General features: G+C 39.5%; 1 protein-coding gene across 5 annotated transcripts in view; it reads right to left on the bottom strand.

Annotated features, from left to right (window-relative positions):
• Positions 1-13,000, bottom strand: part of daam1b (dishevelled associated activator of morphogenesis 1b) — a 79,581-nt gene that overhangs the window by 9,327 nt on the left and 57,254 nt on the right. For 4 of the 5 annotated variants that reach the window (XM_053613591.1, XM_053613593.1, XM_053613589.1 and 1 more), the window contains 15 exons: positions 11,966-12,060; positions 11,126-11,459; positions 10,922-11,032; positions 10,408-10,511; positions 10,244-10,310; positions 10,035-10,152; positions 9,652-9,790; positions 9,472-9,530; positions 9,163-9,350; positions 8,721-9,026; positions 7,277-7,384; positions 6,091-6,120; positions 5,797-5,894; positions 549-633; positions 163-269 (listed from right to left, as the gene is read on the bottom strand). In XM_053613591.1, coding sequence (XP_053469566.1) covers positions 163-269; positions 549-633; positions 5,797-5,894; positions 6,091-6,120; positions 7,277-7,384; positions 8,721-9,026; positions 9,163-9,350; positions 9,472-9,530; positions 9,652-9,790; positions 10,035-10,152; positions 10,244-10,310; positions 10,408-10,511; positions 10,922-11,032; positions 11,126-11,459; positions 11,966-12,060 — 1,949 coding nt within the window. The remainder of the gene's footprint in view (positions 1-162; positions 270-548; positions 634-5,796; positions 5,895-6,090; positions 6,121-7,276; positions 7,385-8,720; positions 9,027-9,162; positions 9,351-9,471; positions 9,531-9,651; positions 9,791-10,034; positions 10,153-10,243; positions 10,311-10,407; positions 10,512-10,921; positions 11,033-11,125; positions 11,460-11,965; positions 12,061-13,000) is intronic. The other variant, XM_053613594.1, reaches the window with a different exon arrangement.

Here is a 13,000-nt window from a genome sequence, read left to right as displayed (position 1 = left end):
TTGGCTTCTTCCAGCTAATGCGTCAGTAATCAGTTTTAATATTTAAATCATTAACATGTGGGTTACGTGGTTTGAGCCAATATTGTATCAGTGTTTACAGTCCAGTGCTAATGACCAAATCACTGTACCATGGAAAACAGTTGACTCTAGTAACTTTCCCACCTGCTCATTTCATAGAGAAAACGATCTGCCTTTGCCATGCGGTCCAGCTCATGTTTGTGTTCCTCTAGCAGATCCACATCACTCTTCTCTGGGATAAACTTCAACATCTGCAGGATAGAAAGCCTCCAAAATAAGTGAGCATCACCCCTACAATACAAAAGCTGCACTCTCCACAGCATCATGCACATTTCTCATTAGAAGCACTACTACCACTGTGGTCTAGAGTCAATTATTTAAATCTGTAACCGATAGTGTAATTTGCATTTACTGAAAAAGTACGAAATTGCTTCTGTAAGAGCCTCTGTTTAAAGAAAGACCTACTCCAAGTCAGGAAACAGAACATTTCCTTACTTCTTTTTACAATTCAAATTTGCCATGGTGCATACCTGCTCCAGCATATCCTTAGGAAGATCTTCCTGTTCATCCATAGTCATGATAGCTCTCTTCATTTCCTCATTGGAGAGTTTCAAGCTGAATAAAATGACAGGAAACAGAAACCAGTCAGACATGAATGAATCACTAAATCACTGTGAACTCATAATAAAACCAAAAGTGTACATGTTTTAAGTACAGACTTGAGTCTAGACCACTCAAATCCTGATGTGGGTATTCCAAAACCAATACATGCCCCATTGGCATAAAGCAATGATGCATGTTCTTTATCGCGGTTACCCATGAATATTTGTTCCAACCATAACCTCAATTCCCAGAACAATTTTTCGGTTCATGCTTGGAGCAAAAGAAATTAGAAAAGGTATCAAATTTCCCCTCAGGTGAGTTCATGTCACATCTAATGAATCAATGTTCATAATTATGGTTTGGCATCTGTATTGCATTAGGAATCTCACTCGAGTATGCCCATAAACCACAATGACTGGATAGAACTGCTCGGTTAAACATGTAGAGCAATGGTACCAGTATACATACAGAATCTTATTCTTTATTTAAACTACTTCCATTGACGATAATGATTCTTATTAAAGCAAGATGATATGATGAGACAGCTCCATGCTATCACAACATTATAGAGGAAAGTATATCAGCACGGCCAGTCCCGCTAGACTACACACTGCTCACAATCAGCGTGAGGAGTGCTGCTGTTATTGGGCTAGCTTCATGTGTGAACGTGCCAAACACAACAGGTGTTTGACAGGCCTGAGCTCTGGATTGGACAGCACTCTCAGTTCCTCTGCCAGAGACCGAGAAAGAAGATGGGGAACCACCAACAGGATGTGGAACACCTCCAGACCATGCTTTTTACCATAGTGCTGTTGAATTCTCAAATCTAACTAGTCAGAAGGTATTGATTAATTTGCTATAACAGCAGGTTTGACAGTAGTTCTGGCTGCAAGGCAAATCACAAAAAAAAAGCACCGGTTGTAATACGTTATCATTTATAGAGTAAGAGCTCATTCACAGGGACTTGCACAGCGGATGTTCCACATAATCTAAGTTTAACAGTAAATAGGATTAAAAACTATGCTTTTTTTGTCTTAATAAAGTCAAGAGCAAAAATATTTTAATGGATGAAAATGTTTATTCTATAATGAATAAAAAAAAATATGTTAATGTTGGCTGATTGCTGTGTTTTATACCTCTTATATCACTTCACGATGGGCTTTTTAAGATAAATAAATGAACTTCAGGATGGTAACGCATAACAGCAAAAAAGTGTGTTTGGGCTTCTCTAAAGTGTTTGGGCTCACATTTATTTCCGTTTCCATTACTTCCAGCATTGATGATTATAACCTCAAATGAATGCTAATCTAAATATCTCTCTGATGGTCTTAAGCTCCTTATAAATGTTCAAGACACATTAATCTTTACAAAAATCTTCCCTAATGATAAAACATGTATATACAAATGCACATGGCATGAAACTACATTGCCATTACAAGCTATACTTTGTTCATGCTTCGAGTAGTTAGTCAAAGTTTCAATAAACATTAGTAACTGAAACCCAATCTGGAAGGCTGAGACATATTTTCCTAATAAATTTCATTCAGTTTGTGAGAACTATTCATCTTATTATTCTATTATAATTATTAATAGAATAATAATTATTCTATTATCCTATTCATCTATTCAACTATTCATTCCTCTGGTGCCTTAGTAAGATATCTTCACTTTAACTACACAGACACCATGAATGACACTTCAGGAATAAGAAATGGCCTAAACTGTTCAAATCTCTGTAGTAGTCTCCGTGACAACAGGCAGTGGATTCAAATGCACTTTTTAAACATCCATTACAGTCCAGAGAACCAAAAATGTAAGCTTGTTGATTATTTGTCTTGAGAAATAATCATTAGTAAACTATTAATGTAGTAATAATTAAAGATGAAGTAGCACACTGTAATATGCCTATTTTTTACTTTACTCATAGTTTCCATAGTAACTGCTAATTCACAGGGTTTTTGTATGGCAGACGTTCCACATAATCCAAGTCTAATAATAAACAGAGTAACAAAAGTGAAAAATCACATCTAACCCATTGACATGGTGATGTTTTCTGAAGGCAGACTTTCATTAAACTCAATAAACAGTAAAGTCTGCTACATGTCCTTGTTCATCTGCTCTCCCTTTGGTAATGTGCAGTATAATAGCACCAGCATGTGCACACGTATACTCCGTAATCCCACTTTCTACTGGTACAATCTAATCAGTCCTTCCCATTTCTGTAAAACCTCTCCTTGATGTGGAATCCTGTTCCCCCTAAAAAAAGGCAGACTGGAAATGCTAAGTGCCATTTTGGTTTGTTTCATCTGACTTGAGAGTAAATCTCATGAGAGTAAACCTCCTGCTTCCAGATGAGGCCAAACCACATTCAATTAGTGAGCTTTCATAAATCTGAGAGCAGCCAACTGTTACACTTTCATGGCTTTAGTTTCTCACACCACAAGCCGCTTCTGAGTGACAACCATAAGTTTTTGCTTGAAAAATAATGAATGATTATAATGTGTTAAACCACTTACAGTGCTGATCCAACATATCCAAGTATCTATAATTGAGCATAAAGGGGAGAAAGTAATCCCAGACCTGTACTCTTGCTCTGAGAAAGTTGACTCGTATAGCAGAAGCCCAAGTTACACTTTGCCAAAGTGTAAATCACTCTGAGGCAACTCTGTAAAAGTTTCGAACTTTGAATGAAACAAGCATGAGTCCAGCTCATTCTCATGATCCAATCACACCTACAGAGTCTTTCATTGCTTAACCTTTTGTTCAAAAAATTCTCAAAGATACTCTGCTCTCATGGATATCAAACAACTGCAAACAAAACACAGGTTTATATATATATATATATATATATATATATATATATATATATATATATATATATATATATATATATATATATATATATATATATACACACATATATATACACACATATATATACACACACACACACACACACAGAGTATCTCACAAAAGTGAGTACACCCCTCACATTTTTGTAAATATTTGATTATCTTTTAATTATTTGATTGATCTTTTCATGTGACAACACTGAAGAAATTACACTTTGCTACAATGTGAAGTAGTGAGTGTACAGCTTGTGTAACAGTGTAAATTTGCTGTCCTCTCAAAATAACTCCACACACAGCCATTAATGTCTAAACCGCTGGCAACAAAAGTCAGTACACCCTTAAGTGAAAATGTCCAAATTGGGCCCAAAGTGTCAATATTTTGTGTGGCTACCATTATTTTCCAGCACTGCCTTAACCCTCTTGGGCATGGAGTTCACCAGAGTTTCACAGGTTGCCACTGGAGTCCTCTTCCACTCCTCCATGACGACATCACAGAGCTGGTGGATGTTAGAGACCTTGTGCTCCTCCACCTTCCGTTTGAGGATGCCCCACAGATGCTCAATAGGGTTTAGGTCTGGAGACATGCTTGGCCAGTCCATCACCTTCACCCTCAGCTTCTATAGCAAGACAGTGGTTGTCTTGGAGGTGTGTTTTGGGTCGTTATCATGCTGGAATACATGGTGGGATCATGCTCTGCTTCAGTATGTCACAATACATGTTGGCATTCATGGTTCCCTCAATGAACTGTAGCTCCCCAGTGCCGCAGCACTCATGCAGCCCCAGACCATGACACTCCCACCACCATGCTTGACTGTAGGCAAGACACACTTGTCTTTGTACTCTTCACCTGGTTGCCGCCACACCCGCTTGACACCATCTGAACCAAATAAGTTTATATTGGTCTCATCAGACCACAGGACATGGTTCCAGTAATCCATGTCCTCAGTCTGCTTGTCTTCAGTAAACTGTTTGCGGGCTTTCTTGTGCATCATCTTTAGAAGAGGCTTCCTTCTGGGACGACAGCCATGCAGACCAGTTTGATGCAGTGTGCGGCGTATGGTCTTAGCACTGACAGGCTGACCCCCCACCCGTTCAAGCAGCAATGCTGGCAGCACTCATACGTCTATTTCCCAAAGACAACCTCTGGATATGACACTGAGCAACTCAACTTCTCTGGTCGACCATGGCGAGGCCTGTTCTGAGTGGAACCTGTCCTGTTAAACCGCTGTATGGTCTTGGCCACCGTGCTGCAGCTCAGTGTCAGGGTCTTGGCAATCTTCTTATAGCCTAGGTCATCTTTATGTAGAGCAACAATTCTTTTTTTCAGATCCTCAGACCTGAGACCTTGTAACACTAACAAGTCACATGACACCGGGGAGTGAAAATGGCTAATTGGGCCCAATTTGGACATTTTCACTTAGGGGTGTACTCACTTTTGTTGCCAGCGGTTTAGACATTAATGGCTGTGTGTTGAGTTATTTTGAGGGGACGGCAAATTTACACTGTTACACAAGCTGTACACTCACTACTTTACATTTGTTAAATATAGGTGTGCACGAATTATTGGCACCCTATGAATCCATATGAGAAAAATATATTTGAAGTATATTCCCACTGATATTTTACTTCTTTTTTTTTTTAGTACACTGGGGTGACTAGGAACAGGAAATTGGGGTATAAATATGAGGCAACACATATTACCAAGAGTGCCAATATTAGTGGAGGGCAATGTATATAAATGCATCTAAGAGTGGAGGCAAGCTATGAAGGAACTTAGTATACGCTGAAGTTACAAAAGAAGAAAATGAATGGACGACACCTTCGCTCATCTTTCATCCACGTTTGCTTTTCTTTTATCCTCTATATAGTGTGTGTGTGTGTATGTGAGAAATTGTAAAACAGCTCCAGGGGAGGAAATGACAGTTATTCCTCATCAAAAGCTCAAATATCACTCTTGGCTGAAACTAGCATGTTGTCAAGTCTAACCAATTATGTCTCTGTGTGAACAGGATGATAAAAATATAAATATAGAATTTTTTGATGCTGAGGTAAGTTTCCCATTAAATTATTAGACAAACCATTAAACTGCTCGACAAAGAATTTAAGCAAAACACCCCGTATCAGTAAAGGAACTGGCAAATGAGTCTTTCTCAGGAAATAACACAGCAAAGGCAAGGTGCTTCCATGACCCCTTAAAAGAGAGACAATAAAATCAAGTGTGAGTTTTACATACAGGATATGACCTCATGTCTGGAAGCCATAAGGTTCCGGAGACACTGAATCGTAAGTTAAACTTACAGCCAAGGATAAAAGCATGACTCACCGTGAGAGCAGTATATTGCAGTTTTGTGCCCGTCGGCCATCTATAACCGAGAGCTCTTTGACTTTCTTTGAGCTCAGCATGTCGTCCTCGGCCTCTTTCTGCAGTAACAATGATAGATGTATTAGACAGTATCCAAACACACATGACACTTTGCACAACGACAATACAACTCGACTTCAGATACTGAGAAACGGATGTTAATCTACGCATTAATTTATGCTATCGGCAGTATATCAAGCACTGATCAGGTAACATTTAAGCAAAATAAATTGATTTCTCTAGAGTAGCACGTACCTGTTTGCTGTTATTGATCATAAAGAAGTCCTAAAATGCAAGCAAGAAGCAAAGTAGATGCAGCACATGTTAGAAAGAGCAGTGATTTGTGAATTCAGCCAAATCAAAACAGACTAGTGGAAGAGATGAGATTGATAATGATTGAGAAGATGCACAAAAGCAGAAGTGCATGATGGGGTTCACAGTCAGTTTCATGCATTTTTGTTCTATAAATAAATACATCATCTTAACATTTAACATTTCTACTATGAATCAACACGATTACAGTGCATTACTGATTATAAAGAACGGAACGGAATGTAACTCAACTTTTTAAACATGCTAGGTTATTGCTGTGTTCGAAATAGTACCCTAGACACTATTCCCTACGTTAGAAAATCAGGAGCACTGCGAACAATGCTATTATAGGGAAAAGACTACGTGACTGAATACATTTTACGCACATTGCATGGATGTGCTCATCACTCTGCGTCAGTAGTCACAGTACTCTGCACAACATGCAGGACACGTGACTAAAGAAATGACTTTACAAAACAATTAATCTCTTGCTCATGTTTGTAGGAAGGCTGAAGTGACATTGCCATATTAGCTTGCTATGTTCCTCATTGAAGGTGTGTGCAAATCAACCCAAATAACGCAATGCATTGTGGGTATTACATAGCTGCAAGGATGCATTTTAAATATGTTTTTAATATATTTTTGGACACTAAAGTGCACTGTATAGTAAATAGGGCACAGTTTCAGACGCAGCACACAGCGTATGGATTTGCATTAGTTATTAACAGTCAGTTGATCAAATTAATGTACAATGTAGCTTAATCATGGTGATTAGAAAATAAATAAATAAAGCATACTGCAGCTCCACTGGCCATAACAAAACAAAAAGGGTGCCCTTGGTTTGGTATGCATGTCCAGATTTTTCAAAAGCAAATAAGCACAGCAGAAGAGGACTACCAGAGCATGTTTTCCATTAAGAACCTTTCCGTTTTGCCTGATGACATCATGAAGGCTACTATCCATTGTAAACATATGAGAATTTCATACTCTGTAATACTTTGCTGGCTAGCACAGCAACAAACAACTCAAGCATTAAAATCACATACTCATGCATGAGTAACTGCAAACGCTTTCTCATTTTGCCCTGAATGAAAGAGAGAGACAGACGGATAGTCCTCTTTTTAGTAACCTGTTGTCTCTGGTATGCTGAGAAGGTCTTCTCAATGTCTTCCAGGTCTAAGACTTTGAAAACCTTGTTGTCATCAACTTCAGCCCACACTGTGCCCTCCAACTTACTCTGCAGGAATAAGAACATGTTTACACAAGTGCTTTACAAAATACTGTACGAATCATATTTATTCAGCCTCTTTTTTCTCCTTTTGGAATAATTACAGCAAGAGGATTAAGAGAACAGGGCCATTCCATGCATTTATGATTGACATTTATAGCATTTATAGCATATGTTCTTCTTTTTTATCCGTTGTTACCCAGATGAGGACGGGTTCCCTTCTGAGTCTGGTTCCTCTCAAGGTTTCTTCCTCATATCATCTTAGGGAGTTGTTCCTCGCCACCGTCGCCACCGGCTTGCTCAATTGGGATTAATCCACACACTTAAAATCTGTACCCTGTGTTTATATATTTCTGTAAAACTGATTTGAGACAATGTCCATTGTAAAAAGTGCTATACAAATAAAATTGAATTGAATTGCTTTTTGAACATCCTATTCCAGATTTAGTCCCCATTTGCTGTTATAATAACCTCCCGTCTTCTGGGAAGATTTTCATTAGATTTTGGAGTGTGGCTGTGGAGATTTACAGATTCAGCTGCAAGAGCATTAGTGAGTTCAGGCACTGTTGTTGGGTGAGGAGGCTTGGGGTGCAGTCAATGTTTAAGTTAATCTCAAAGGTGTCCAGTGGGGTTGAGGTCAGGGATCTATGCCGGAAACTCCAGTTCTTCCGCTCCAACCTTGTTAAACCATGTCTTCATGGACCTCATTTTGTGAACAGGAGCACTGTCAAGCTGGAACAGGTTTGCGCCTCATGATTCCAGTGAAAGGAAATTGTAATGATACTGAGAATGTCACTGAAAGACATTCAAGACAATTGTGTGCTTCCAACTTTGCAGCAACAGTTTGTAGAAAGTCCACATATGGGTGTTATGGTCAGGTGTCCAGAAACATTTGGCCATATAGTGTAATTGACGTGTATTTAGAATGACCCAACCATTACTGAGAGTCTAGATTAGCAATTTTCAAAAGACAGGTCTAAGAACCCTCAGGGGTCGCTCAAGCACAACCTACCATTATCAATGCTGTTACATTTATGACCAAGTTCTTATAGTTATTCGCCTTTTTGACTGGTCACTTCAAATGAATGGGTTTAATCCAAAACGCAAGCCCTATAAATAATAACACTGGACATAATGTGCTCCGTCAGTGGAAAGTTCAGGAATAAAAAGCTCCATGGCTCTAATAAACGGCCAGAATATTATTGTACAAATTTAAATAATGAATTTAATATCTGAATGGCTAGATTAGATCAATAAAATAAGGGAATTTATTTTACTGTTAAAGGGGTTCCTGGCTGCAAAACGTTTGAGAACCACCCGGGCCAGATGGCTCACGCAACCTCACCTCAGACAACTTGGACCAGTTGAAGGACTTCAGTGGATTTGATGGCTGGGGAATATTCTTCTTCTTGAGAGCTGGGCCTACAGGGGCTCCTGGAGGAGGCGGTGGGCCACCAAGAGGGCGTCCAGGGAGAGGTGGAGGGCCACCAGGTGGAGGAGGTGGCGGTGGGGGCATCATGGCACCAGAGGGAGGAGGTGGTGGAGGAGGTGGCATCATTCCTCCTGGGGGTGGAGGAGGAAGTGGGGGGAGAGGACCACCTGGGGGTCCGGGGACGACTGGGGGACCACCGGGTACAACAGCTGCCTGCCTCTTTAGAAAGAAGATAAATCCACATCAGTTCAAGGTGTCCCAGGTAGTAAAATGAATAGCTGAATTGTTTGCACTGTGGATGCAATAAATACAACAGATTAGACTGAAAACTACCGATAAGATGAGATCTGTTTACCGTGCTGAGATCATGAAGACGGGTACTAAGCTCTGCCACTTGCTGCTTAACCAGTCGATGTTCTCCAGTCTCTTTCTCAAGCTTCTCCTTCATCTTGTTGAGCGTCTGCATCATTTCATCTTTCTCTTGGGATTTGGCTTCACACTCTCTTTCCTTCTTCTCTAACCTCTGCTGAAGCTCGTGGTGGTCTGCCAAAAGTAAGACCAAATAATTCAACTAAATGTATTTAAATAATTGTGGCACCTCTGACAGAATATCCTTTGAATTTTTTATTTTTTTTAAATTGTTCATAAACCCCAGGTTACAGACCTTTCCGCATCTTTTCAGCCTGCTCTTTCCACTGTTTGACCTCATTTTCATTGACGAGCCTAAAAAAATTTAAAGCTTAGATCGCTGGATCACATTATAGGAAAACACTGGCAGATGTTAAATACATGTGCAAGATGGTAAAAAAGCTTAAAAGAGAGGACCCCCCCCAGTAAAACTCACATTCTAACCACATTCTTGACGTTAAAGTTTTCTAAAGGGGTGACATCAGGGTCATGACCTTTGTCATTCTGGAGGACCATCTGTTGGACAATGCGGTCAAGAAGCAGCCAATACTGCACTGTGTTCCCGCTCCTCTTATCTGCAACAACGTATAATTTTATTACCATGACAGGAAAACTCTGATGTACAGTATTATTTTTTAAATGAAAAGGAATAGGAGAAGATAAAGAAGGACGAGGATGAGGAATAGGAAAAGATGAAGGAAAATGAAAAGGTAATGAAGGAAACCAAAAGGAAAAGGAGAAGGTAAAGAAGGAAAAGGAATAAGAGAAGAGGACGGAAGGAATGAAGAAAAAAGAAAGAAGCAAGAAAGAAATGCTCACATGGCATTAGCAGGCAGTGGTGCAGTATGGACATAAAGTGCGGGTATGCGTCTGTGTGAGTCATCTTCTTGCGTATAAGGTCAAACACCTGGCTTGCACTTTTAGTGTCGACATGTATCTAAAAGCATTAAAAAAAAAATCAGTAAAACTCATTACACATCAGCCAACCATTATAAGGAAAAACACAAATGATCACTGGGTCCACTTACACTCTCAAAGCGTCTGGATAAAGTCAGTTCATCATCATTTCTCAGCATTTCAAAGTAATCCAAATGCCTAAGGAATTAAAATGCAACACACAGGGATGTGAGGATAAACCAGAGGCGCTGTGATAATAAATGACTCAAAGTTATCATTTACACATGAACCTTACCGGTCTAATGTAGAGTTTTCATGTGACCTGAGTTTATCAATGACTGGCTGAATCCCCAACATGAGGAACTCGTATCTCAAATGTACCCTGAACTCAAGACTGGTCTATGGGTTAAAAACATGCATATATAAGCAAAGTTGTATAGAAAGTGTATTATCAATCCATTCCTGACATGAAGAATTACACAAAAGCATTTCTACATTACACAATATGTATCACAATATAGAAGTTTGCTAACAGTGTGACAGCAAAACAGTAGTGTTGCAGATTGTGTTAAAGATTCAGTACAATTTTTATTTTTTACATCTAATCACCTGCTTCCAATCAGAGCTTGTATGCAAAAAAAAAAAAAAAGACTAATGCCTGCAATATCTCAGAAAAATGTAGACGCACATCCTTTATCATGAACACAATATTATATTGTAATAATGAGCAGAAGATATGAGAGCGAGTTATCTAAACATAGTAAACCTCACAGATGCGTTACTGAAGGTGTGTAAGGCAATTGTCTCACCTCTCCAGTTCCCTGGCTCAGAACAGCATTAATGAAGGACATGATGGCTGTTTTCAAGCTAACCTCATCTCTGTACCGCCCCGTACTTCGGTCCAGATCATTTAGAAGCATCTACACATAGGATAATCAATTAAATGATGCTTACGTAAATTAAATACAGCATCACGCCATTTATAGAAGCCACAAAATTCCAACATGGCCCACCTGAAACCGTGTCCGTTCACAAGCAAACTTCTGGTAGTGCAGCATAGCCTCTAAAACCTTCTTATGACCTCCGGGCACCAGACACACAGCTCCCATGATCTCCAGCACGGCCACCTTGGTCTTGATGTTCTCGGTGGCCAGGCTCTGGGCAATGATGTTAATGCTCTCGGGGTGAGAAAGCACATGAGCTCGGCCCTGCGAGTTGTTCATCAGTGCTTTGATGCAGCCGATGAGGGATGTGTGAATTTGGGACTCCGTGGTCTCATAGTCCATACTCTTCAGGAAGTTCAGGATGCAGGTAAGACCGTCCAGGTCTATAAAACGAGTGACAAACCTGCAATAAAACAATCAAATGTCTTTAAATCTAGATCAACATTTTTATATTGACAGAGTCAATGGGAATATCAGAATCCATGTTGAGCAGGAATAAACGGTAATGACATAAGCCAGAGGTCAAAAGGTCAGCAAATAAATGCATGTATTCCTCACAAGGTTTATTGTCAAACAGGCCCCAGAGAGTAGACCAAGGTCACGGGTATGTTGCACGAGCAGCCATGTTCTGCTCAATAGATGAAAAACCTAATGACATTACATTACACTACACATTACTAACGCCAGTCAACGCCAACAAACGTCAAAATCTTTTGATGGTGAGCTCATATTATTTATGACTAAGAGATATATCTCACTTTATTCTCCAGCAACAGTTATTATAAGCTTGGTTTATCATCAGTGAAAGTTAATAACTGCCATAAACCAAGTTTTTCATTTCATATTTTAAATGTCCTGTATGTAAAATGATCTGTATTTATTACGTCCAACGCAGTAATGTGAGCAGACCTCATAGGTTGTGTCCGCAGTGCAGTTTTGAGGCTTTCTATGGTCTTGTTGCGTTCCTCTTCCTCCTCCTTCTCCAGAGCCAGAAGAGTCTTCCTCTGTGGAGTAAACGAAAATTTGCTATAGGCCTGGAAGCTCTGCCAAATTATGAATTGCCTACACAAAAACACATTATTCAGTCTGCTTTTGCAAGATCTGAAAACAAATAAGTGAAACACAATATAAAAATTGGAGTCTACAAAAATACACATTGATAGCCGTATTCCAAGCAGTGCAAAGAACACGACAGCAGGCTAATCATAAAGGCAAATGTGAGTGCATGATGGAAAGACTATCCATCTTGACAGCGTTAGAAAATTACTCTGTGAGCACAACATCTATTGAGGCTTGTGGTTCATGTGCAAGTGCAGCAGGTTCTGTCTAGGTCTATGATGGAGGCTGGCCTTTCAGAGATTTTCCCCTGGTTTAGGCATCACTCTGATATCACTTTACCATCTCGGGTCTTTTCCAAAAGCCTGCCTGAGTTGCCAAGCCACACATTATGGTGATATTATAACCCAAAACAAAGCCTCTAGGTTTAGAGCCCACTGCATTATGATTGGCAGGAAACAAGATTATTATCAACTAATGCATTTTTTTTTTTTTTGGACTCGCTGCATTTTTTTTCTCCTATGGGCTCAAATCCCCATTTCTAATCTGCTCAAAAAGACAATTTCTGAGTTGGTTTATTTTTAAATAGTAAGATATCTTCAAACTTGGCCAAAAAACAGAAGACTCTAAGGGCCAGACAAATTTAGAAAGAACTCCTTAGTCTGAGGTGAAAGAGGATAATAAAGCAATGAAGGCATGTTAGGGCACTTTCACACTTAGTCTGATTTCAAGTCTGTACCCAGGATTCATTTCTGGAGGGTTCTGGGAGGGTTATAAAAAAATTATTATTATTATTCTGTGTATCAAGAGTCTATCTGCAGACCTCACCATGAAGTAAGAAGCTTCAAATGAGAAGTAATATATCAAATTCAACCACAGGAATGGATC

Source organism: Ictalurus furcatus, chromosome 25, assembly GCF_023375685.1.
Source record: "Ictalurus furcatus strain D&B chromosome 25, Billie_1.0, whole genome shotgun sequence".
Lineage (NCBI taxonomy): Eukaryota > Metazoa > Chordata > Actinopteri > Siluriformes > Ictaluridae > Ictalurus > Ictalurus furcatus.
The sequence above is the reverse complement of the archived record's forward strand: the minus strand, read 5'-3'. Positions and strand labels throughout refer to the sequence as shown.